This window comes from Neopelma chrysocephalum, unplaced genomic scaffold (assembly GCF_003984885.1).
Source record: "Neopelma chrysocephalum unplaced genomic scaffold, ASM398488v2 Primary Assembly neopelma1_97222, whole genome shotgun sequence".
Lineage (NCBI taxonomy): Eukaryota > Metazoa > Chordata > Aves > Passeriformes > Pipridae > Neopelma > Neopelma chrysocephalum.
The window spans coordinates 1,343,484-1,370,216 of record NW_020925863.1 but is presented as its reverse complement, the minus strand read 5'-3'; the positions used below and the strand labels follow the sequence as shown (position 1 = coordinate 1,370,216).

The following is a 26,733-nucleotide window of genomic DNA, read 5'->3' as shown; positions in this document are numbered from 1 at the left end:
CGCAGCCCCGCCGGGCCCCCCGGCCCCCGCCCTCGCTCCCGCCGCTCACCTGCGGGGCCCCGCGGCCCGTTCGCGCCGGCACCGGCGGGGCGGGAGGGGAAGATGGCGGCGGGCGCGGCTGCGCGGCGGGCGGGACCGGCCCGGGGCCGGGACCGGGGTCTGGCTGGTGCTGGTGCCGCTGTCCCTCCGCTCGGTGCCCGCCTGCACCGCTGCCCGCCCGGCGGCGCCCCGGGGCCCTCTGCGCCTCAGTGGGAAGCGAAAGGGGCGGGTCGGGGCCGCCCCGCCGCGGGGGCGGGAGAGAAGAAGGGAGGGAGGGACAGATGGCGGCGGCGGTGCTGGGCGGGGCCGCTTTGTTCGCGGCGGGGCGAGCCCCGCCTGCCCGCCGGGCACGGCCGCGCCCCGGGCTGAGGGACCCGGGCCGGGCGGGGCTGCAGCTGCCGCCCCGGGAAGAGCGGCTTCAGCGGCGTCCTCCCGCCCAGCTCCGCGGCGGCCCCGTGCCCGTCCCGGCGGAGCTCCTGGCGGCGGGGACGCTCACGAACAGCCCGGTGTCCCCGACAAAGGGCGGTCAGGCCCCGACCCCCCCGAGCCGTCAGGGCGCACACGCTGTCACCTCTCCGCTCCACCGCCCCGGGTGCCCCGCGCTCCCCGCACACGAGCAGAGCAGGACGGGCACTGCCCCTGTGCCACCGCTCCTGCGGCACAGGCTTATGGCTTATTGGCAGCACCTTGAGCCGCTGAGTGAGGTGGAGCTGCCGCGTTTCGGGTCAGCCAGGGATTTTTTCTGTGTGTTCTTGCTGTCTTCTGCTTCTTTAGGCTGCTGAGAAAAGCACACATGCTTTACAGAAGTCTTATGTATGCATGTGTGATACCTGTGTCTTATGATGTACTTACATATAGTTTGACTTTCAGGTATGTTTTTGTAACGTCAAAAGATGATGGCATTTCAGAATCACGGTGAACAGTCAATGAGCTTTCTCTGTTTGTAAATGTAGTGGTGAGATGAGATACAGAAAATCATGTTAAACTGGTACTGCAGCCCTCGACAAAGCCCCTGTGAGCATATGGCAGCGCACTGGCAGGCCCTGCCAAAATGGAGTGGCAATTTTCTGACAAGCAGGGACCCGGTTTTTTATTTTTTTTTCTTTTTAATTATGCATGTGTGCATGTGGGCCATGCATCAGAGATCCAGGGAAGGTTGTCAGGGATTTGACTGAAGCTGAACTGGATTCTGTGTCACAATCACAAAATGTGAAGGACGACGGTGAATTCAAGTCTGCTTGCAAACTGTTTTGCTGAGGATCTGCTGAAGGGCAGAGAGCAATCATGTTACTTTCTTTCTTCTTTCTGAACAGGAATACAAAAAAATTCCCCAAAGGCTGTCCAGCAACGAGTGTTGCCTGGCTGCACTTCAGTGACTCTACCAGGGATGAGCAAAGAATATGGAAGTCAATGGTTCCTTCTGTTCAAGTCCCAGCGTTACTTCCCAATAAGATTGATTTACTGGTAAAACACCGAATCCTTCCATTTACTTCCAAAAGTATCACTTTTGGAGGCACTGCTTTATAGAAAATGTAATTATAGAAATGAAACAGTTTCTCAATACATGTGATATAATATAGCTGATAAACCAGAGGGAGTGTGGAAAAAAATGAATTGTCTAAACCGAGCTGGGTGCGTAACTTTGCAGAACATATACTTAGATAAGTCCATTTTAAACTTTGTTTAGCCTACAAAACACTAGGTAAACAGACGTGCTTTTAAATTTAATCTTGATTTCAGAATGGTTTTACTGTAGTTTACTCACTTGGGTGCAATAGCTTTGTTTTCAGTGGAAGTTCTGAGACCAAATTGTGAGACTGTACCTCTGGAGGGCATGAGTTTTGGGATGAAAGAAAAGTAAAGCTTCTCCCCAGTTATGGACCCGAAAGGAAGAGTAAATTATGAATTTTAAATTATCCTGTTTCCTGCTCAGAATGTTGGACTTTGAGAAGGAAGCAGCAAATTCCTATACTCTGGAAAGAGATTTCAAGAACCAACCTCTCAGGAAGAGGTATGGAAGAATAGGTAGCAGCAGTTGGTGGACCTGCTTTGGAGGGCAATCATATTACTCTGAAATATTTGGTGAGGATACCCATAGCAGCATTTATATGGGACTGGGGCAGATGGAAAGTCCTGTTCTCCGGTTGTTTGCAATTGTTTATTCAGGCATAGAGATATCTTTGGGATGGTCTCAGCTTGTTTGAACTCCCTACTCATTACTGCAAAGAAGGTAACTCCCACGAATAGCAAAGCTGCTGGGTGTGGGTTTTAGAGAGCTTGAAAATCAGGATTAGTAGAGGACAAGATCTGCATTGCCTAGTGACAAAATAGGGCGCTGCAGTCTGTTCTTGGAACACTTCAGAAAAGAAAATAGTAATTGACTATTTCACAGATGTTGCAGGTGGCTGCAGACAACGTCAGCAAGGCTGGATGCATTCTCAGATTTATTCCCCAGTGCCAAACTTGCACAAGATCTGCCAGTCGAGTCCAGCAGTTTGTGCAAAGCACCTTTGTTTCGTCACCCTAAAAATGGGCCAATCCCCTGATTTTCAGTACTTGTAACACAGCTATTCAACTCTTTACATTATATATTATATTTACATGTTCTTGTAAAAACTTGGGAAAAAAATCTATTTAAAACTTTATTCTGGAAACAGTTTTTACTCATTTCAAGAAAGGATTCCCAGAACTTTAGAGTGACAAATCAGCAAAATTCTTGCATAATCTATAGAATTCTTTACGTCAGCATCATAGCTCCAGTTTCAGGTAGCTTAAAGAGGAAAATACTGAGCCAAAGTATAATCTGGCTTCCAGTAATTTAAATAATTGCAGGCTTGTGGGGCCTTGCCAGGTCTTGTACTGCAGACATTTAGATCAGTGATGATGAAGAAAGGATAAGACAGAGCTGCTGTGATGGAAAGCTTCATATTAGCTTTTAAGTCTTTCTGCAAAGCTCCATTAAGAGATTAACAGTGACATAAAAGTGCATACAGGTATTACTTAGTATGTCTCCATAAAGTTCACGTAGCATTAACTGCAAACTTAAACACATCTTACGTGAAAAAAATTCTTTCAGTCTCTTGCTTAAACAAAATCGTCAATGGATAATGAAGTACTCCTAAGCATTTTATACATCCAGTTGTTTGTAACATTGAATAAGAGTCTGAAGGAAGTTTTAAATAACATTTTTCAGTGAATGCTCTACTTGTTTATATAGTTTTCTGTCCTTGCTTGAATTCTGGTTGTTATTAGTGTTTCTGATCAGAGGCAGTTCTGTCCAGTGTCCGTCAACATCATCCTTGAATTCAGATATTTGATGAAAACCTGATGTTAAGAGCCTCATCTCCTAAAGAGTTTGTACTCAGCTCTGAAATGTGTACGCTCTGTATGCTTCCCTGCTTCTTAGGAGGACCAGTAATTCTGAGGGTAAAACAATGTAGCTGCTTTTCTTTCTTGCTAGAAGCTTCCCTACTATGCTTGACTCTTTGCTGCGGTTGTCTAAATATATTTTTTTTATTTTGTATGTAAGCAAGTAAGTCTGAAGGTATATGTGCATTTGTATGTATGCATACACAAACACACTTCATATATTTTTCTTCCTAAATGGAACAGACTGCTTTTAAAAACAAATTGCCTATACACGAACAAAAATGCTATGCACGTTAAAGATACTCGTTTTTCACTCTGCCATTTATACCTGGAATAACAGTATTTGTGGTGGCTTTTTTTCTTTCATTGTCATTTCTCAATTTTTTTAACTAGAAAATGTAAAAGCAGCTGAAAAGGGCTGTGGCTGTCAAGATATATCTTTATAGCCACAATTCTTCAAGCTGCTTATTCAGCTCATTAAATTAGTAACAAGGTAGCAAAGAAATGTTAATTTGCTGTTTGAAAAGATCTAAATAGTTAAAGGTTTAGCCCTTAAAAAGCTGTGTCTTTTTTTTTATTAAGCTGTTAGAAAAAAGACATCTGACATGTAGCTGGTCAGTACAGCTGGATTTGAGAAACAACATTTGTGTGGTGATTGATCCAAACCCTTCAGTTCCAAGTGTAACTCTCTGCACTGGATCCCAAAGCAGCACAAAGTTAGATTCAGAAATTCTGTACAAATTCAGACACACAGTACAGTTTTATTCTGTCCAACTAAGCAGGGTGTGAGCCAAATTTTCTCAGGTACGGTGTTACTTGCCAAAGGGTAGAAAAAACAAAGTCTCTTCTAAAGCTGGTCTGTATAAAGGCTGTTTTTAGACGAAGATTTTGAGCTGGACTCACCTCTGAAAAAAAATAGCTTTACTGGGTGCAACTGGGTGTTTGTGTTCCAACACAATTCCTAGCTTGTGTCAGCCTGTTTGTGATGCTGCACAGGGAACTGACTGAGCTGGCTGAAAAATAACCCGTTTTTGGGGGGTGGAGGGAAAGCTATTCATTTTCATCCAGAGTAGTTTTCAGTTCAGCATTAAAAGCCCTACTATCAGATTTCCTGTATACTTGAAGCTGCCCTTCGAGAAGCTCTGCAATTTTGAGATTCTTTATCTGTGTAAGTTAGCCCAACAGCTCAGTCAGCCTGTTGACAGTTCAGTGATGTCACATCCCCTTTCAGCAGGTCCTTGCTCCTACTCTGCAAGGACTCTCTGGAAGAGACCCCTCATTTTTTTGATGTCATTTACGGTAGCACCACTAGCAAGTACAAGTTATGTCACTAAAACTCACACATGTGCTTGATACGGTGTCTTGACAAAGATAAGACTTCAGCTCACCTTGAAAACCTTTCAGGCTGAAGCAACCCTATTACACTGACCAGTAAGTTTCTGCAGCTTTCGATCACTGGGAGCTAAACAGGGAACAGAAATTTATGAGTTGCCTTGAAATTGTGAAACTCACTTCTGAAGAGAACAGGGTAACACCTTCTTGTCCTCAAGAATGAAATGTGAAGCCTAATTCTTCAACAGCCTTCCTCTGGTGACATCAGAAAGCTAGTTTTATTTATTTGGAAATAAAACAAATAATGGGAAACAAAAGAAGAAATTATAATGGTTCATATTTCCTACAATTTCCACGTTGCTGAAATATGAGAAGAAACAAGATGTAAACATTAATGTGAACTTTCGATAATTTTAGGTTATACTTAGAAGTAAGCAAGAAAACAAAAAAAATGTTCTTTTGGTGCCATGCTTTTATTTAAATGAAAGGAAAAAACTACACTGTACCACATAAGTAGCAATGACAATATTTTACAGCACAGCATTTGAAAAAATATGGAAGCTATGCTCCATAGAAGTGGACAAATAAGCACACAATACACTGTACATTTTTCAACAGTGCCCATTAAATCATAATTAAATAGCTGAATTTGGCTTTAAACAGCCAAATAATAAAAACTAACAGTCATACTAACATTATTAAAAAAAAAAAAAAGAATTCAGTAGCCATTATGACTGTTAGAATATGAAATTTTGCTCCAAAAACTAAGACGAGAGTTTGGCAATTCATTCGTAGCAACAATAGTAATACCCCTGATGAAAGCACCAGTGTGTTCTGAAAAGGTCAGTGATAAATACTGGCCTTTATGGAAAGCTTCCTTTTTTTTTTTCTTTTTCTTTTTTTTTTTTTTAAACATGATCCCAACCAAAGATCCACTGTAATTAGAAAATCTGCAGGCTTAAAAAGGAAAAGCGTGTCTAGCTTTACTTTTCCTGTATTAAGTAAAACTTTATACTGCGAGCAATGAAATTTTCAACTGCATTATTCACATTCTACTTTTTGACATTGCACAAATCTTTAACCTGTTGACAAATGCAAATTTCATAATACATTCAGAAATAATTAAAATTACTCAAAGAATTCCTGTCATGTATTTAAGCTCACTTTGATTAGATTGATGCGTGTGTCTTTACGGTGTTGCAAATCTTCAGTTAAATCATAGTACAGATTTTAGAAATAAAAAGCCTCCCATGATAAAACTTCTTTTGAAGTTATTCACCATATGTGTGTCAGTTAATTCCAACCTCCTGGTTTCTTGAATCACTGTATATTATACACAGTTTCATATTGTTATTCAAGATGTTCCTACAATGGTATTTGCAGGAACTGTCTAACAGGCAGAATGTGCAAACCCTCTTTCCCCCCTTTTTAATATTATTTATATCCTATATACACAATATGTATACACTTGAAATATAAGAGTTACATATCCTGGTGATATACATGCAAACAGTAGGAATCAGCTAACCACAAATAGTTTTGAGCCACATACATATTAAACATGTATTTTAAAGTGTTTTTTTCTTTTTTTACAGTTTTAACAAATATACATAAATATAAGAACATAAATTACAGTAAAACTGACAGCATTTTTGAGAAAATGTTTATAATCCAGATGCACTGATGCCTAAGGCCTTATAATAATTTAAAAAAGTACTGTTCTAAACTGCTTAATGACATCTCATTCCTGTGCATCTTTTCTCTAAGTAAATGAGTACATCATAGTAGTGAGGCATAGTTTCTCTCAAAGCAGTTTAATGAGAGAAATACGAACATAGCTTTAGTTTCCCCATGAAACTGAAAGGACTACATACTCATAGCACAACACTGGCTTATGTTAATGGAGTTGTCACAACACTGAAACAGAACAGAATCACAAATCATTCAAGTCTTTTCCTGAGAATGAGATTTTTTTTTCCCCCCACACAACAAATTCTCTGGTGTACATTCTTATCAAAATAGCCACAGATTTAGGGGAGGCTTCAAGTTTGTATTTTCTTTTTTTTTTCCAGAACAGTGCTATGTTGAAAACAAATTATAAGAGAAACAAACACTGAAACGGAATAGTGATTTATAAAATAATCAAACACTGTTTTGAAATAAAATGCAGCCCTTTATAAATAATACTGAAATATGCTTAGAGTTTGGTTTTGCAAATGGTCATGTTATAAATTTACTGAAATGTCATTTAGGCTTTTTTGCCATATGCACTTAAAAATTGCTGTGTCACAAGACATCACCTGTAAGTGTCAAGAAAACAATTTACTAAGACACACTGAAAATTCTTTTCAGATGTCTATTCCCCAGAAAATTGATTTAAGTCTGAGGTGGCAGATCTGAAGGCAGGAAGTGGCCTGGATCTTAAAATCCATGGGAATTAGATACACGACTTCTGAAAGATCTGTGACTCAGTGAATTCTGTGATTCTTCTGAATACTTAGTGTTCTGTCAGGCAAACATCAGGGATCTAGTTCTGAATGTATCGTAAGTTCCTATTCCTTCCTTGAAGAAGCAGTACCTGACCGTGTGCTCTCTCTTCAGATGGAACAGTGCAAAGCAATGAATGCACACTTGCTCAAACTGTTTGAGAGATCTATCAAATCTTTTTACTTTGCATTTTAATGGTATTATGAACATACATGGTCAGTCATTACATCTCAGATGGCAACTTACTGAAACAGGAATAATTGCATCACTTAACTATACCCTGAGTTGTTAAATAATTCATTTGAAGCAAACTTCAAGCAGTTCAAAGGTTTTTCCTTTACTGTTTAGTTTATAAGCAAATCAGTATTCTTTAATTGAGAAAGAACTATAAATACACAGGGGAATGAATCTTGATTTTGTTACAGCACACACAGTAAGGATCTTGCAGAACAGACCCATTCAGCTGTTATTCAGTGACATACAACTTAGTGTTTACTGTAAGTCAGTATGCGAAGTTTGATGGTATTGAGAATATTAAGAAGTATTTCTTTAGTGAAAGAAAAATATTTCAAGACAAGCACAAATACAAACATATAAGGCAACAGATGTAAAAAATGTAGTTCGAGTCACTAAAGAGGAACATTCAGTGCTTCAGTGTATCTAATCAAAATACAGAGCAAATATACTCTATATGTTGTATTAGCACATACAAATCTCCACACAAGTCAAACATTTCCGTAATCACTCATAATTATTCACCTAATAATCTTCTGCACTCCTAAACACTGTGTTTACATTCCAGTTGGACATGATAATAGAACTTGGTGTCCAGTTTTAAGTTCTAAGAGTCTTGTTGGCAACTAGAAATCTATTTCCTATAGGCAGTAAAGATGAAGTGCAAGTTTATCATAATTGTCTCAAGCAAATTTTTTCACATCTACTATGCCTTGGTGGGTAAAAGTTTCTTAGGAGTTACTGGTCTCTTGGTTTGCCACAAATGGCTGTGAATGGTAATTGCATCAACACTGGCAGACAAAGTTTTGGCAGGTATGTGGCTAAATTGCTTCCTGTCAGAGTTGTATTTATACAGTCCCTCTATCATTTTCTTTGTGATAGATTTGGGACCTATTCCCGTTAATTTATTGATTTCTTCAGTATCAGGGCAGTACGTGTACAGAGATCTGAACTGGCAGCCTGAATCCCGGAACAAGATTAAGAAATTATTGGCATCGGATTTTTCCATTTCCTTTAAAAGAAAGAAAGAAAAAGATTCAGAATATGAATTTTGCATTGTAGTTAGAAAACATTCCATATCACTGGACTGTCATTTTGAATTGGTTTTCTACTAGAGCTAAAACTTGCATCTAACTTTGTCCACTAAAAGACTTCATTTTCAATCATTAGAATTTGCTAAGCTTCAGAATTTTGATAAGGTAGAGATCTTTCTCAAGCAAAGCGTTATTTATTTACATAATTTCAGCTATACTTGTTTAGTTGAACCTCATGAACAGACATCCTAACAGTTTTTTTGGAGACCAAATAGAAATTCTTTTCCTCATCCATTTCATCAAACTGGTCTAATAGTTACAAGCTTGGGAACAGGAAACTTTAGATGTGTGAAGATAGGCCTGAAAGATCTTCCAGTGCAAAAATGGGGTTTTAGTCATCCCTAAATCCATTCAACTTGGGTCAAACCATAAAGTTAGTTGGAGTACATCAAACAAATGTTCTTCATTAGCTGAAATCTTCAGATTCCTATTCCACCTAACACAACTTCTATGAGACACTTGCCCTGAACATGCACAGCTTCTATCATGTGCTGGATGCTTCACCCTTCAGGTAAGCATGACTGACATTTTTGCAGCTATTCTTTCTTGGGATTTCTGGGGGTCATTTTGCTCCCAGTTACTTGAACTGAAAGAGGCTGTCCTGATTTCTCACTTGGTATTTCCAAAAAGTAACTGGAAAGACAGAGAAAGCAGCATCTAGACATGAATGAAGAAGAATTACAAAGAGAAGAAAGGTCAAGAAATACTGCTGTGAAATTTAATCCAGAAAAGAAATTAAGTCTGGATTGCAAGTACCTGTGTTGGTTTGATCTATTTAATCTGTCATATTTGTCACAGCTGGTAAAAGGAACAGTCCCATTACTCTCAAGGGTCAGACTTCTGTGTTATTTCTTTTGCATGGAAACACACTGGTCTCTGAGTTCTCACCCTTATATATTTGTGCATCTTCATAAAGGTTTATACCAGCCTAAGAGAAAAGACTGGAAGGCATCTTCCTGTAACAGGAAGTCCTGAATTTGCCCTACTGCTTGGAAACTTGAGAAGAGCCTAGAAGGGATATATTTCAGTTCTTTCTGGTCATAAGAGTGCTGTGCTTTAGTTCTAAAGTTCCCAACCTGAGGATCTTTATGAATAAGGGAAAACAACTCTGTGAGCAAATTATGAAAGTCTACATATTGAAGTTCCCACATAAAACAAGCAGTAACTATTAATTAACCTGTGAATTAATTCAGCTTCCTGTGCTGCATGTACAACAGGACAACTGTTGTTTCTAAGGCCCTGGAGAACACTTCTGCCTACACTAGAAGCAAAAGTTACAGAAGTTACTCAATCCCTTCACTTAGAGCTGCCATAACCTCAGAAGGCTCCTTCCAATATTTGCACTTATACTTAAGGGTCTCCACAATGCCTGACTGTGGCTTGACTTAGGTGCTTAAGCTTTTAGGGGAAAAATTCCCTTACCTCCAGTATCTTTTTCTTTTGACCTTCATTTACTTTTCCAGCCAGGCAGCAATGTGCCAGAGCATTCTGAATTATGTATTTATTGGATTTAGCACTGGGTTCTTTGAAGAGCTTTGGTCCTACGGAAAAGGAATGACAAATCAGCTAAGTTAATCAATAAGCCAACAAAGAGTTACTTTAAATGCTGTGAAGCACTTTTGGTATGGACTTTTTGCATGCATAAAACCACAAATTCAGGAATAATACAGAATTAGGCTAGAGACCACAAATTTCGCAAACAAGTAAAATGTCATTCTTTCAGCTGTCACTGAATTTACTTACAAATGTGTCTTGCATTATTAAATCATTATTATTGGCAGCCTCAGTAGATATATTTTCTCTCGAAGGACTGTTTTTATGGACAATAAAACATTTTGCTTTTTCCAACTAAAATTTCAGTTGTCCAGGAGAGAGCAAAGTCCTTCTTTTTCTTTATCTACACCTATGATTTCAAGGGTGAGTGGTACAACAATGAAGCAGATGCAGTGCTTAGAGTAACTCTTGCCCATCTGCTTTGGAATTCCAGAAATCTTTTACCCAAAACCAGAGGTAAAAGTTTGGGCCTGAGACTTATCAGGTTACTCTGGCTGTAAAAAGACTTGATTCATCTGGTTGAAGGAGAAATGTTTGTTTTAATTTCTGAAATATATGTCTACTTGTATTAAGACCATTTGAAAAAAAACAACATATTAATACCAAGTGCAATTTGGTCTTTGATTTTTGTAACTATTCTAAATTGAGCTGAAATTTCAATTCTTCTTGCCTGAAGCGCACAGTGATACGTGAGTTCATTTGCTGTTCTGAGCCTACCTGCAGTTAATTCTGCTTATCACAAATGCTGCAGAGTCAGTACTTTTGTTTTGGATCTATAATTTTAAGCTGGTATTATTACCCTTTACTTAAAAGGAGGTGACATTTCTATCCAAGTGTCCTCAATCAAGTTTTAGGAAGCCAAATCAAGATAGCTGAAAACTTTTCATCCACAGAACCACTATTAGGCAAGTACTTTTCTGAATATTGTTGTCACTGACCTGTGTACTCTGTAGCAGAGGCAACTGAAGAAGTTGTAGATGCATTTTCCCAATCTTTCTCTCCGTTACGACTACCACACCGACTTGGAGATAAAAATCCTTCCACAGATTCAGACCTAAACATTAATTTTAAAGCCTATTAAAAAATTTACAATGTTCACCTGAGAAGCCTTCTAATACGAAAGGAAGGCAAACCGCATTAAGGTAAAACACAATGATTTGAATTGCAGACTATAAACCTAAATGCACAATTAAAGGAAAAATGAGTTCACATACTGTATAAAGTGTTTTGAGTGATGCAAGAAGTTGATATTTAGGTGACATATATGTTAGTCAATTTTTGGGCTATATCTGAGGGACAGAAACCTAACAGATATTCTTGGTTGTGAAAATATAATTACTAAGTGGAAATTCGGGTTACTTTTAACATTGGTACTGGAAAAACAATTATCTCATGTAGTGAACAAATCAGTTCTTGATAGAATGATGAATATGAAAAAAAAGTTTAGTTCATTTATACTGATCACTGTAACAACGGGCAGTGGGCATTGCTGTATTTAAGACAGCAAAACAATTTCCCTTCTAATTTTTGTTTTCACAGGCAGTAACTTCTGGTACCGTAGTTCTTCAGGATGCACTCAAATGTGAATACTTTTACATACAGAAGTCGAAGTTTCTTAAGTTTTCTTAAATTATTACAAGATACTTAAAACCTTTTTTGATTGTGGCTACTGCAAAAGCCAGTCAACTTTTTAGCTCTTCTAAGTGAGAAGACAAGCACAGAATAAGATAAAAATGGCATTATATCAGCATTTGTGTGCACACTCATTTTGAGTAAAATAAGCAATAGAGGAAAATTCAATCCTACACCTTTTGTGATTAGCACCTGCATGAAGAAGATCTGAAAGGTATCACTGAAATTCTGTCAGTGGTATCATCAAAAGACAGTTCTGATATGAGGACAAGGTGACAGTATGGGTCTGGAAAGATACTGAAAATTCTTTCAACTCTGTTACTTTTAGCAATTTGTACTGAATTTTATAACATTTTAAAAGTCTCAATCCCCTAAACCAATCCAAAGCCAGAGGAAGATGTACTGCTCATCAGAAGCACAGTACAGCACTGTACAACTACAACTCCATAGATAGAGGTCATCTCCTCTAAAGTCTGTGTAGATGAGCAACATCAAGCCTTCTCTAATAGCTAATATAGCTGGAAGAAATCCTCATCTCAATTAACACTGATAATTTTTAAGAGATGACAAGAGATGTTAGGCTACTTGGATCATCTTATTAAAGTTTCTTACGTAATAACTGGAAAGTCAGTTCTCAAGACTTCAAGGTAATTAATTGAAAAGTCAACTGAAACCAGCTGCAGGCACGTCAGAGCTGATGAGTAATGCACAATGGCCATGAAAACATGGCATATGATATCGTAATATGTAGTATTCCTTATCAATCCCTTTTTTCTAGTTTGCCTTTTTTCCCAAGTTCTTTTCTATACAAAAGAATTAATGTTTGTCTGAATATAATTAAGTAGTTACACAGAAATAATAATTTTCCTCTGAATGATAATATAGGTTTTTTATGTTAAATTAAAATGTTTCTGTTGTTTTCAGGTGATTTTTAATGCAAAATAAATTCTGGTATTTGGGAAAGGTTGAAGTCCTAGTGAGCATTCAATAATTTCCTGCACAACTGTTAAAGAAAAAAAAAACCAGAAAAGAAGCTTCTATGTTAAAAAAAAGAAAAGCTATGTAGCTGCACGTAGTATACAGGTTTAATAAAATATCCACAAGTTGAGACTTAAATACAAGCAGGTGAATTAAAGAGGCTGTGTGAACAGCATTTTGTTTTGACCTCATTTATACCTGCCCAACTGGTTTACTTGGTAAAATTTGCAAAACAAATGATCACAGCTCAGTTCCCTAATGCCTGACAGTGGAAACTCTCCATGTCTCAAATCAGGAAAACATACCTGTTCTCAGAGTACACAGTATATACATGACCTCTTTAAAATTCATGCTTGTTTTACATAGCTGATTATCAAATTTTATTAAATGAAATGGTTATTTTAGCTTTACCTTGGTGTTCTCTTGCCTGACTGCACACTCTCATTGTCCCCTGTATTCAGCGATGCCAATGAAAGACTAGATACTGAAAAAACACGATAAAGCTGTGAACCTGGATAAAAACAAAGTTAAAGCTTATAAACCTATGCAAGTAGTAGAGTCTGTTCATTAGACCCAACACCAGCATCTGAAAGTCAGTAGGAGCTTTTACACCTGAGACTAACACCCATACATGATATACCTGCATGCATATGTGGTGTACTTCATGTAAACACTTGTTGATACCCAGCCATTGGCAGCCACCAGGAATGGTCTCAGACTAAGTACCAATGGGAATACTGGCACTATGCAAATCGAGGAATGCAATCAAAGTTAATAAGTCCTCATGAAAGAGAGCTTAAGCACTTAATTTAATGCTTGGGACGGATTCTTGAAAGGTGTTAATGAAATACTTTAAATTACCCTGAAAGATGGAGGGAAGCAGCCAGAGAAAATGCAGGAGAATAACAAGGTTACAGGGGGCTGTAAGAAAAAGGATCACTGAGCAATCTGGTTACTTTTTTTCTAATTGTAAGTTGGCAATACTTCTTCCAATCGTTACTGCACTTCTTTGGTATCTAAAAGAATGTTAAATCGTTCCACATGATTAGTGTTGGTATGTTCATAACTACACATGCAGTAGGTAAGTGAGCAAAATAGGAAGAAAACCATGAAATATGAAAGTAATTTTTTAATTTTAATTTTGTCTTTATTAAGTGGGAGTTAAAGTACTCTTACCCTATAATCACCACTTTATTTATCGATCTCTTATCTCCCAACTTTTATCCATTCTTAGCTCTACAGGTGCAAGAAGAGATCAGTGAAGAAAACGTGGGGGTGTGTGAAACCTGCACCACACACGGGTGTCTCCCCTGGGTTCTCACAGAGCCAACCTTTTTGTTTGTTGATATATATATGCATGCATGCATAGCAGGTAAGTGACATTCACCTTTCCATTTCTATTGGCAAATTTGGCTTTCCAGTTTGGTCACGTGCAGCTTCAATTTAGCACAAGACACTCCAGAAGGCACGTGCTTGTTAGTACCAAAAACCAAGCTGGTGTTTTAGCATGAACAGACTCTTTTTCCACATAAACATTTGTTACCTGGTGGACCTTTGATTGGTGTCTTAGGCGATTCAATATGATCCCTATGAATAGATTTTGGACGTGGCTTTTTTTGTTTGATTGAGAGGGAACGTGGCTTTATGACAGTATCCATGTCTTCCATAAGCTTTAGTTGTTTCCTTCTCATATATTCCTGCTTAATAAATTCTCGCCGTGCTCGCTCATCCTCCTTCTTCTGACGTTCTTCTTCTGTTTTGCGTCTAAAAAAAAAAAAAAAAAGAAGTAAATTCCCCCGTAGGAACTTTCCAAACAAAGAATTTCAGTTAGTACGGTGAGGACAATACAGGCAGCAGATTGTTGGAACTTTAGACCTCTCAAACATCAGTAAGAGACAATTGCCCTTTTTTTTTTTTACAATTTTCAGACAGTTTAAATTTTTTGGGATATTGCTACTAATAAATTTAAACCCACATTTCTCATCTTCACTGGTGTGACTGAGTGAGCACTGTGCATTTGTGCAGAAAGAAGCCCCGAGGGATGCACTCTCCCCAGAACGCCAAGCGGGGCAGGGCCTGCTCAGGCCAGCAGAGCTCACGTGTTGAGCCTGAGCTATAGACTGATGCCACCTGCTGACTTGCAGGGCCAGCTGGGCTCCTCAGCACATCTGGCTCTAGCAATAAATTCCTTGGCTATAAGGATGCAATGTTTTGACATGCAAGACACACTTTTAACTAAACCAGACGTTTTTACGTTCACCATTACTGATCATTTGGATCAGGACATGTAGTTTTACCTTGTCTCTTCCTTCTTATGTTCTAGTTCTGCTTCCAGCTGCTGCTTGCGAAGCAAAGTCTCTCTTTCCCTCCTCAAACGCTTCTCCAACAATGCTGCTCGTTTCATTGCCATATCATTTTCTGCCTTTTGATCATCCTAGCAACAGTATTTGAAGGAAAAGGACCCAAAAATATTAAAATCTCTGAATTCAGCAACTTGATATTGCCAAATCATTAGACACTTAATTCTTAACACTGGGTTGCAATATCCCAACATACTCCTGTAGTATTTGGAATAAGTTTATTTTAAATGATTTTTCCTAAGACTGCTACAAACTTTTCATAATGGAATTTTTCCTTCCTAAGTCAAACAAAATTCAACACTGATAGAAGAAAACATGCCAAGTGAGATAATTTAGAGTCAGATCCCATGCAGCATAAACCTCTGCATTCAGCTTTGAAAGATTCTATGTGTATGGTAACTTATCACAAACCCCAGTAACTATGCAGTGTATAGAAGTAACTTCTGATCAAGCCAGGTGTTTTGGTAGAACTGAGGAATGCTTCCAGACAAGCAAGGCGCATCTCAGATACGTGATACCCCATTTCAAAATCTTGATGGCTCTCAGTGTCTAGACCACTCTGTTACAATGGGCATTGTAGTTAAAAGCCTGTCTGAACTAGCTCTTTAATAAAAAGTCACCAAGGAGTGCTCCCAAATACCAACTTCAAAAGGGAGTATCAGAAGACTATACTTCGTTAGCCAGTCAACAGAGGGAAAAAGGCTCTCCGAAGTGCAATTCAGAAACATTACTCATTTTTAAAAATGCAGGCTGTTAGGTAGTTCAAAAGCTTTTAGTTAAGTTTGGGGTGCGATGGAGAAATGAGGGTGAGATGTGAGCATGTTTAATTAAGGTCACCAAAGCTTATGTTAAAAATAAATCTACATTCAGCATGCATCTTTCTCATCAAAAACTCCAAGCACTCTTCCACAATTATGAGCCAAAAGTTCTGGCATGCTCAGAACTGCAATATTGTAGAATATTTACCACTCTTATGATGCCAAATTAATCAAGTGCAAAAGATAAGCTTGTACATTTAGAGTTGCAGAACCATATGCTTTGGCTTCAATCATCACTGACATCCACAGTTAAGAAGTTCCTTTTCACATGAAGCTAATAGCCGACATACACATTCAGTAGTTCTCTTACCTTAAAAAAGAATCCACAGCACACTTTCTGGTCATCTTCAAACTGTTCTCTATCACTCTCACCTTCGTATTTCTCAACAGATGCTTCGCTTTTTTCTGGTGGCTTCAAATCTGACAGGGAAACTTCAATCAGGTTAGCTGTTTTGGGAGCCGGAGGTGGTAAGATCGGTTGGTTTAGCTGATCTTCATTTGGAGTGAGGCAGACTGTTTCTGTGATAGGCTGAGATAATACTTCAGAAACATTAGATTCAATAGGCTTAATCTCCTTTTCCTCCCCCTTCTGTTCACACTGTTTTGGCAATTTTGGTCCTTCTTCTTTTGCTACCTCTTCTGTAGATTTGGCTTCCTTCAAAAGATTTCCCTTTAACTGAGGTTCACTTACACGTTCACCATCATCGCCAAAGCAAACAAATGATCTAGTCTGAATGGGAACCTGACTTGGAGAAAATCTCCTCAGACGGGGAAGACTGTCCACAGACCGTGGGGCAGTCAAGGTACGATTTAGAGGTGTTATTTTCAGTTCATTTGGCCTAGGAGTCCTTTGCATTTTAATGTGAAAAGAAGCATTCTTCCTGTTGGAAGACTGTGGAGATTGATGTGTAGAGCGAGGAGATTCCTGTGAGAAAGGTGCAACAGCAGATGGAGTTCCCACTTGCCTTGATGACTTAAAGTCCCGAATCTGTTTCTGAGGAGAAGGCTGAGGAGGAGAAATAACCCAAGCCTGTTGCTCTCTCATCTGCATCAACATCTCCTGTTGAAGGGATAGACGTTGCATTTCTTGTTGTAGAAAGTGTAGGGAAGAGTTTAGTTTTTCTATAGATTTTGTATATTCTAAGAGATCTCCTTCATTCAAATTTTCTTCCGAGGGGCTTGCTAAATTCCATTGTTTTTCAGCATCCACGGAAGTAGCAGGAGATTTTAACCATTTGCTATGAGAATTTTCAGGGGTTTCTTTTATTAATTCTGAAGTCTTACTAGTTTGGTCATCTGATTTTTGAGTTTCTTTTTCTTTCAACCGATTATTGTCAGTGAATACTTTCTCATCTTCAGCTCCTGCTGCTTCTTCTCGGAGAGGTGATACTCCATCACCTTTCTTTTTCACAACATTAAGAAAGGCTGTTCTTCCCATTTTCTGCCGCTGCTTTGTGAATGCAGCTTCCATTTTCTTCTTCTGTGCTTCAATGGCTCGCCTCTTTTCCTCTAGCTTCATCCTAAGCTGTACCATTTCAGAAGCCAGTAACTGTGTAGTGTCTCTTCCCTGAGGAACAGATGCCTCCTCGGGAATATGAGTCCAAGCAACCATATGAGGGATGTTCAGCTCAGAACCTTCTGGTGTGGTTTTCTGAGAACTGCTTCCACTGCTTTTACTATCTGTGTGATTCAACTTCCTGAATTTCTGCTCTGCAAAGCTGGTCATTTTAACCCCCGAGCTTGAAGAGGCACTGCTGCCTGCCTGTGATTTAGTACTTACTGAGCTGGGACAGGGGCTTAACTGATCTCTGTGATTGCCAGCTCGCATGTCATAATCCTGGAGAAATTTAGATGGTTCTTCCATGTCAGAGTCCATGCTTACAGTATAATCTCTCAAAGAAGAATCCTCATCCATTGTCTCTGGAATATCTTCTGAAGGGACATGTATTCCAGTATCTACTTCTGTAGTGTCAGTCACAGGACTCAGAGCACCTTTAGTGTCTGTGATTATATCTGGGGTAGACTGATTTGGTTTAATGTTTGAATTCAAGATGCTCATTTCCCGATTGTGAAGAAAGAACCCATTTGTAATTTGGTCTGTTTGGAGAAGTCTGGGAGATTTTTCAGTGTCATGAATTATCTGCAAAGCCTCTTCAATGCTTGGTGTCTCAATCTGATTGCCAAAATCATCCAGAACTGCCCTGTTTTGCAGAGCTCCATTTGGAAACCTGTAGTGGCTGCTCTCATTGGCATTTCTTTGATTTGCATTAAGAGACTGATTGGCCTTTGTGTCTTTAAGAGCTATCACGTCCTTTTCTTCTTCAATATCTTGATTTTCCTCTTCTCCATTTACTGGTTTGAAGGACAGATTTTTTCTAGAATGTTTCGGCATGCGGTTGATGTTTCCTGCAAGGCCTTCATTACTCACAGATCTAGGAATTCCTCTGCTTGGAGTAGATACCGGAATGCTTTTTTCTTTGTCAAAAGGAATGTCAAATGAAACTCCATGTAATGATGACCTAACAGAGATCAGAATAAAGAATGTAACTGAACAACTCATGGTTGTCAGTAATAGTAATAATGAAATATTCATATTTGGTTTTAAAATTATTTTAAGCTGGTAGTATTAAAGGCACTGTTAGTAATATATTTTGCCTAGCTTCAAGTATAATAAATTCACATATATTTTTATATATTTAATAAATAGATATAACTACAATAATTATTTAAAGTACAATAAAATAGCACATAACATTTCTTCAGAGTCAGACAATGCTTTTTATTACTTTGGAATAAATTTTGGGCATTTTAGCAATATAGGCACTGCCATCATAGATCAGAAGGAAGTTGTGAAAAGAGACAATTTACACACCACTACAACTCTTACTGTTTTAACTTTAGTTTACACCCTACAGATTAAGAGTTTATGACTGGTCTAAGTGAAAAACAAAACATTCAGCCTGATTGTTCTTAGTATCCACAAAATAATACAATCTTAAATGCTACTGAGTTCATTAGCCATGTTATTCTTACTGCTTTTAGTTCATTGTGATGAGTAAACGTGAACATATCTAAGACCAACAATTCAAATATCTGAAAAATACCTCTTTCAATGTAAAAAATAAATGATTTATTTCTGAAGATTGTTTCCTGTTCCTTACAAGTTCTTAATCCATGATACATTTTTCTCTTTTTTCACTTTTCAAGTAGCTTACAAGAATTCTTATTACAGGACTGTGAAAATCCAATTACAATGGAGCATTTTACTACTACTCGTGACCAAAAAATAATAAATTTTTAACTGCCTCAGACAGAAAGACGACTTACCTTTTTTCTTTGGGCCATGTCCCTACATACCCATCTACATAAGACATTGATGTGGACCTTCTGATGACTCCTAAGTGAAATGAAAATAGGAACCAATGTAACTGCTGTGAAAAATGATTTTAACATCACCTTCTGTTACTTTAACAAATTAGTTTGCTTCACTACTCAGAACACTGCAATGGCAAAAACAAGCGTTTATATATTGAAAATAAAAGTAGAGGAACTGAGCCAACTTCATCCTGAATATATATTATACCCCCCGTCCCTCAAAGAATTTGCTGTTGAGTACAATATTCTACAAATACTACTAAAATATACTACAGATAGTTGTTGTAAGCCATCTTCCACACAACCAAAACAGAAGTCCAGCTAAAAAAATACACACAATATATGAGGTACAAATACAAACTTCCCATTTGTACACTTTATAAATTACAGAACTCATTCATTAGTCTTTTATGTAAAGGTCTCCCAGTAATTTCTGCATAAATAATGTTTGAATAAATATATGCAAGACAGCAATTTAGTCTGAGGACAACACCTTGTCTCATTGCCTCTTCCACCCATTTGTAAATTGTTACCTGGAACAGATGAATAAGGCTGCTGGGGTGTATGCAGTTGGTGAGACGGTGGGTAAGCTGGACTTTCCAATCTATAAAACAAGAGATGTGAACTTAGAAACAACACATCAAAAGCCACATTACAAAAAGGAAAAGGAAACCAGACTTCATGTCCTGGGCCAAAACAGATTTATTTTTTGTGACAGGGAAGAAAGTGAGGTCCATTAACATACTTGTCTCATAGTGTGTTTCACACAAATGTATTTATTAGAAGGTTCTCATTTTTTAGTAAAAAGTCCAAACATAAACATGAGCACAATGAGGCAGCTCCTACTGGCCTCAAAACTGAGTGATTGCAGCCAACATCACATACTTTTCATGCGTTTCTATTTTCAGTTGCTTAGTCTGAAGCTTCTACTTTGTGTCTGGACTGCAATATGCACTAGAAGTGGATAAAGAAGATTTTGTGATAGACACGGCTTTCTAAATACACAAAATATATTCACTACTAAAGAGTAATTATAGAGATTTCCTCTCTTTCTACTTACACAGAGACTTTATTTTGGTTCATAGAGAAGGTCTGTAATTGAGTGGCTGTGTTAATCCAGAATCGGATTAACATAATTCAATGTTTTGATCTGATGCTTCTTCAGCATCAGAACAAAGACACATACATAAAGATGCATGGATTTGTAGGTAAAACACTTCTAAAGAAGCCAGACTTCAAAACTACGCTGGATTAAATCCTTTCATGTTTTGAATTTTGTCCACTGAGTTGAAGAGCACACTCCCAAATTCACATTTTTCAATCAGTAATTTTCAGAATATTTGTTTAGTGTTATTATATTATATATGCTGTATTATGTAGAAGTGTCTACATAATATTTGCAAGAAGGATATTCACATCAGTTTAAGAAAAGTAATGTTGTTTACAATCTATAAAAGCATCTTCTATATTATTTATTATTCAAAATAGGTTCTCTCATAAATTCTTGATTTTTTGTGTCAACAACACTGCATGACGTATCTGTTTTACGTATCATTTGAGATTTCTGTTAAAATTTTAAAATCATAATTTCTAAAAGTTATCTTGAAAGAAATGCTCTCCAAATTTCATCCAGCAGCCTGTGAAAATTTGCTACCACAAAGCAAATCTATGCACTTAATTTTTCCTCAAGGAAAGACTGATTCTGGCACCAATACTGTGATTCCATGGCAACCTTAGACATGGTAACTGCTCACTGCCACAGTCCCATTCCCTCCTCTGTGCTGGATCTGGCTCTCCATCCCATGCTCTGAGTCATTTGAACAAGCTGAGGCGACAGAAGAACATTCACTTTTTCCGACTGGGTTAGTTTTTCCTGTCTTTGTGCACTGAAATGGCAGCTCAAACACTCAAGGGGGCAGGAACACACAGCTGGGACAATGAGGAAGGCCAGGACCAGAACATCCTGCAGTCAGGTCTGTTCTGCCAGGGAACCTGCAAGCCCATGTGTTTGATTCCTACCATCTGAAATTATTTCTTGGGCCCCTCTTTTGTCCTGCAATCCAGTGACGCATCATCAAGTTGGATGAAGTACACTGGTTTATGAGGAAAGATACAGTGAATCGCTTTGGGAACGCCTGCTTCAAAAGAGATGTTCAAAACTACTGTTTCTTTTTCTCCTGGCTTATAGGCTCGGTTTACACAAAAATAAATTCATTGCCTACAAGGGAAACACTTCAGATACATACAGCAAAAAGATTTGGAATCACAGCATTTAATGGTAGTAAGAAATATTACTCCATTATTAAAGTCAGAGTAGATTTCTAAAGGCTAAAAGCATACTCAGAAATCTTAAACTTCAGATGAACCTCCACAAACCTCAAACCCAACCAAACACCCACCCCTTCCTCCAAAAACCCCATCCAAAACCAACACAAAAGGCTAAACAGGATTATCTGGGTTGGCAATCAATAACTTGTCAAATATTCAATTAAAATGCTAATTTTATCCTTCTCCTCTGTGCCAGTTCAGACAGTCAGTAAACCTTTGCCCCAAAATTATAAATATATTGTAATGCTACCCCTCATTGACTATGTTCAGATCAGGTCACTGGAAGGCTTTCTTTACGTCGACAAATAAAGATTAAAAAGAAGGCCTAAGGTGCACTTTCTGCCCTTATCATAGAATCGTTTAGGTTGGAAAAGTCCTGTACGCCAGTACTGCCAAGGCCACCACTAAATTGTGTCCCTGAGTGCCACATTTACACATCTGTTAATACCTCCAGGGACTGTGACTCCACCACTTCCCTGAGCAGCCTGTTCCAGTGCTTGACAACTCTTTCGGTGAAGAAATTTTTCCTAGTATCCAATCTAAACCTGCCCTAGTGCAAGTGGAGGCCATTTCCTCTCATACTATCACTTGTTGCTTGGGAGAAGACACCACTCCCCACTTGTCTACAAGCTCCTTCAGACAGTTGTAGGAAGGGATTAGATCTCCCCTGAGAAATTCATCACATGTATGATAGGCTAGAGAACACAAGGGAAATAGGATGCTCTTATATTGCTTCCAAATCTGTAACAGTAATACTAAAAATAATGTTTCATATTGTCCTGGTTTCAGCAGGGATAGAGTTAATTTTCTTCCTGGTAGCTGGCACAGTGCTGTGTTTTGGATTCAGGGGGAGAATACTGCTGATAACACACCAATGTTTCAGTTGTTGCTCAGCAGTGCTTACTCTCAGTCAAGGACTTCTCAGTGTCTTGCTCTGCCAGCGAGAATGTGCACAGTGTGGCCAGGACAGCTGCCCTGAACTGGTCAAAGGGATGTTCCAAACCATGGATTGTCCTGCTCAGTATAAAGTGGGGGAGTTGGCCAGGAGGGACTGATTGCTGCTGGAGGATGGGCTGGGCATTGGTCAGTGGAGGGGGGAGCAGTGGTACTGTGCATCACTTGTTCTCCTGGGTTATATTCCCCTCTCTCTCTTATTTTCATTACAATTGTTATGATTATTATCATCATCATCATATTTTACCTCATGAGATTTACATTTTCTTTCCCATTCTCCTCTCCACCAGGAGGTGGGTGGGGGGGTGGGAAGTTCATCATAGCTAAGTATTTCTTTTTACCTATTTGACATTCATGGTACTTTAGTAAAATAATCAAGCCAAACTAAAACTATCACTCAGCGGTTTTCTTGCTGTTTTCTTAGTTTTCTTTCTTTATAATTTGCTGTGAATTCCAGAAAAAAATCTCTTAAGAGAGCAGACTTGGTCAGCAGCCCCATTTGAAATTGAAGAGGACAAGGCCATGTGCCACTTCTCTGCTGAATGGTAGGGGTTGTTTTGAAAACTGGTAAGAGAGCAGCACGCTGTTTAAAAGAGGCCAACATGATCAGGAACAAGCAGCCTGCCATGCAACAGGGCAGCGAGGGCTGAACTATGGAATCTTCCACAAAATTCCACAGATAGTATTTGGTGACTCAATCCCTGAGCATTGCAAAAAGGCAACAAAACTAAATGAACAACTGTGCTTGATTTTTTAATAGAAAGGAGATTGTGAAGCAGTACTAGTGATTCTCTGACATTACCTGGCTACAAAGTCAGAACCAGATGGAGCATCCACATAATTTCTTCTGTTAGCGTTCAAGCTGTGAGCAGAAGCTGCATCCTTTGCAGGTTCAGCTGCCAGGAAGAACAAAGCTCAAGTTATTATAGTTTAGTATTCAGTTAAAATACATAATAGACAAACTGTCCAGAATAAACTGAAACACTATTTTCAAAGATTTAAAGAATTTTCATTGATTCCATTATTTAGATTAAAACTCAGTCACTTCCTTTCATTTTTACCTCCTCCAAAGCTCCCATATTGACACTAATTAGGGGAATGGAAAATGACAAAATAAACTAGAAAAGACAAGGGAAGAACTAATAAAGAAAAGAAAAACTAAAAAAGAACCACACAATTAGAAGCAAGCAAACCATTTTCGCAAAAAATTGTTCTTCTGAAAGAAATTTTTCTGATAAAAATTTCTCCCCAAACCCTCAGACTGACTTTTCAGCTAGAAAATAGGGGTCTTTGGCACATCCTAAATTAGTTAGCAATACTGAAAGCCTTAAATCAGATTTGTATGTGCTATAAAGAATATAAATGAAAAATAGATATAAAAGCCACACGTTGAAAATCTCTTCCTAGTGCTTGGAGAGCCTATCACAGCAGTGCTGTATGAACAGTTCAGATACTGAGACTTTGTATTCATTAACAGATCTCAAGATCTACTGGACAGGTGGATTTTAAAATTTGAGAATTTGCTGATGGAAGATTGTGCCCTTGCACCCAGGTACCAAATGCAATTTTACAACGAACTATCTATTCACTTTCCCCAGACTTATGTTCCTTTCTCTTGGTATCTTCTCAGTAATACAAGTTCTTCAGGCTAAATTCTGTTCTTGGTTCCTTATTATGTTTGTAATCCCTGCATGGGCATAAATGGATTCTAGGCTTGTTTAGGCCAGGAAAATTTGCAAGTGATTATACCACAACAATTTAAATGAATTTTTGGTAACAGACAACAAAATCTAATTACGATTTATGAGATGAGATGAAGATTAACAACCAAGAAAGAGTACTCTGCTCCTTCTTTAAGGGGGTTGCACACTGCCAAATCCTGTTAACAAAAATATCCACTGCATCTGTGAACACAATGGCAATCTGCACACATACATATCAAAACATGCATATTAAGGCCAATACATAACATAATTACCTTGGGGGTGCACAACAACACGAGGTTGTACAAATGATGGCTTCACCACTTCAAACCACCAGAACAATTCTGCCATGAACACCATGTAATTGCTCTACCAGAAAGAAAAAAAAAAAGATGGGGAGAAATTTATGTTAAAATACAAGCCTGCAAACAAACAGATTAAGCAGCATTTGGGAGATGTCTCTGCATTTCACCCAGTTTACAATCTCTACTGATTTCTTAGAAAATGAGACCAGTACAACTGATCTGTAGCACCAACTATCTGATACACATAACTTGACCAGATTGCCACTGACTGGGATGAAATGTTTCATAATAAACATATGCTCAAGCCTGATGTCCTTGCAGGGAGGGCAGAGAGGTGCAGGATGGGTGGAAGAAAATGCCTGCCAAACAGATCAGCCATTTCCATTAAAGAGCAGTGAGAAGCCCATTGTTTCGAAAGGCTAGGCAATGCTTTTCTTCAGAGATTTTTAACATGAAAAAGTATGGTAGCCCTTAGTTTTAGTGTAGGAAGTTTGAATTTGATTTAGACTTTCATCTTAATTATGTGCCTTTGGTCACATGTGTGAAGTTCTACCCAAATTTACAAGTTTTTAATGCAAAACAAAAGCCAGAAGCAGAGTTTCCTCACTGCAGGTTAGAACAAGGTTTCAGCTCCAAAGATTTATGCACACTTAATACACTGTTGATATATCTCCCTACTGTACATTCCCATCACACAGCTATGAAAGACATGGTATGGGAGCCACCAGATTTAACACAAGGGGAGAAACAGATGGAAAGGAAGAAACAACTGGTGACAAACTGCATCAGCAACAACAACAACAAAAATAAATAGAGAAGAAAAGCAGGCAGAAGCAGCAGCAGTCGTTTCTGCTGCAAGAGCATACAAGGAGCGTAAAAATTCAGCTGTGAAGGCTGGAGAGTTCAGAGGTCAAAGCTTCTACACCCAAATGCTACTCCATATCTAGAAATATCCACTGAAGGAGATCAGCAAGCATCCAGGCCTGAGCTGTCTCCAGCAGGTGCACAGACCTGTGTCACCAGTCTTACAAAGTCTGAAAATGTAAAGAATACAACCCTCACTTATGCATTAAACTGGGAAACCATAATTAAATTCTTTTTAAAACAGTTTGCTTGAAAAATTCTAAACAAAGTGTCGTTTTATTTCAAAAACAAACCACAGGACTTAACACTAAGAATATAATTTTAAAATTAAAAAAATTATTTTAAAAAGTTAAATAATAAACAGTATAGCTTTAATTCTGTACCATAAAAATTTGAAAACATAATTCTGAATATCTATTTGACGCTTTTGCTTCATATTTACTCTTTCTGCATATTTCTAACATCGATCAACCTTTACTCCAGCAAAGGGATACTCCTAGACCAAAAGCCGCTCACACGCTTCAGTTTATGGTAAAGGGATCAGCCAGATGTTGCCATAGTTATTACATACAAGCTATAAATAGATTAGGAAAAACCCCGTCGCTGCTTATTCAGCTCAACAGAACTGAACGAGGAAAAGTGCATAGCAAAATTTTTTCCATTCAGAGAAAATGTTAAGCATAGCATTTTGGTATCACTCACTGATTTCATTAGGAAGCAATGAAAAAATCAGATGTACTTCTCAGACAAATATGATTTTTAATACTATAATTTCTAAATATTGCAATTTCTCTCAATATTTCCCCCTCCTCTTACCTCTCCTTAAACTTTTACATTTTTAACTTGATTTTTTAGTACAAAAATAAATTACTAAATGTTCTAATAATAGCTTTCTCCCCCTCTGAAATAACCTTGCATTTAAATACTCCAATTTCTTACGGTTATGTTGAAATGCTGCATTTCAGTAAAAAGTAGACACATAATAGCGTGACTATTTTATGAAGGACTCAGATATTCCTTCTGAGATTATCTTTGTTTTCCCAAAATCACCAAAGCAGTGTTTACTGAACTAAAAATGAAAGTGCTGGCTGCACAGCCCACTGAGAACAGAGGCTACTTTAGATGTCTGATGGTGAGCCATCATGATGGAAATCACGTTTTCTCACAAGTTATTTTTAGTCAGAAAGGGGCGTTAAGAATGATCAAAGGGAAAGACTGATGATCAGTAACAGAATTCTTCGGAAAAACTAGCAGTGGGTCTGTAGTGATCCTGCTATCCAGGTTAGAAAGAATGTAGGTATTATTAC

The 26,733-nt window shown here is 38.4% G+C and overlaps 2 protein-coding genes across 5 annotated transcripts in view; both read right to left on the bottom strand.

Moving 5' to 3' along the window:
* WDR47 (WD repeat domain 47) overlaps positions 1-224 on the bottom strand; it is a 30,662-nt gene extending 30,438 nt beyond the window's left edge. The window contains exon 1 of the mRNA XM_027671848.1: positions 50-224. The gene's annotated coding sequence lies outside the window, so the exon portion shown is untranslated. The remainder of the gene's footprint in view (positions 1-49) is intronic.
* Positions 225-5,194: 4,970 nt separating this feature from the next.
* CAMSAP2 (calmodulin regulated spectrin associated protein family member 2) overlaps positions 5,195-26,733 on the bottom strand; it is an 82,475-nt gene continuing 60,936 nt past the window's right edge. For 2 of the 4 annotated variants that reach the window (XM_027671812.1, XM_027671815.1), the window contains 11 exons: positions 24,533-24,626; positions 23,357-23,450; positions 19,806-19,876; positions 19,225-19,294; positions 16,208-18,416; positions 15,017-15,153; positions 14,263-14,483; positions 13,131-13,230; positions 11,048-11,163; positions 9,978-10,096; positions 5,195-8,473 (listed from right to left, as the gene is read on the bottom strand). In XM_027671812.1, coding sequence (XP_027527613.1) covers positions 8,168-8,473; positions 9,978-10,096; positions 11,048-11,163; positions 13,131-13,230; positions 14,263-14,483; positions 15,017-15,153; positions 16,208-18,416; positions 19,225-19,294; positions 19,806-19,876; positions 23,357-23,450; positions 24,533-24,626 — 3,537 coding nt within the window. In that variant the 3' untranslated portion in view covers positions 5,195-8,167. The remainder of the gene's footprint in view (positions 8,474-9,977; positions 10,097-11,047; positions 11,164-13,130; positions 13,231-14,262; positions 14,484-15,016; positions 15,154-16,207; positions 18,417-19,224; positions 19,295-19,805; positions 19,877-23,356; positions 23,451-24,532; positions 24,627-26,733) is intronic. The other 2 variants (XM_027671816.1, XM_027671813.1) reach the window with 2 other exon arrangements.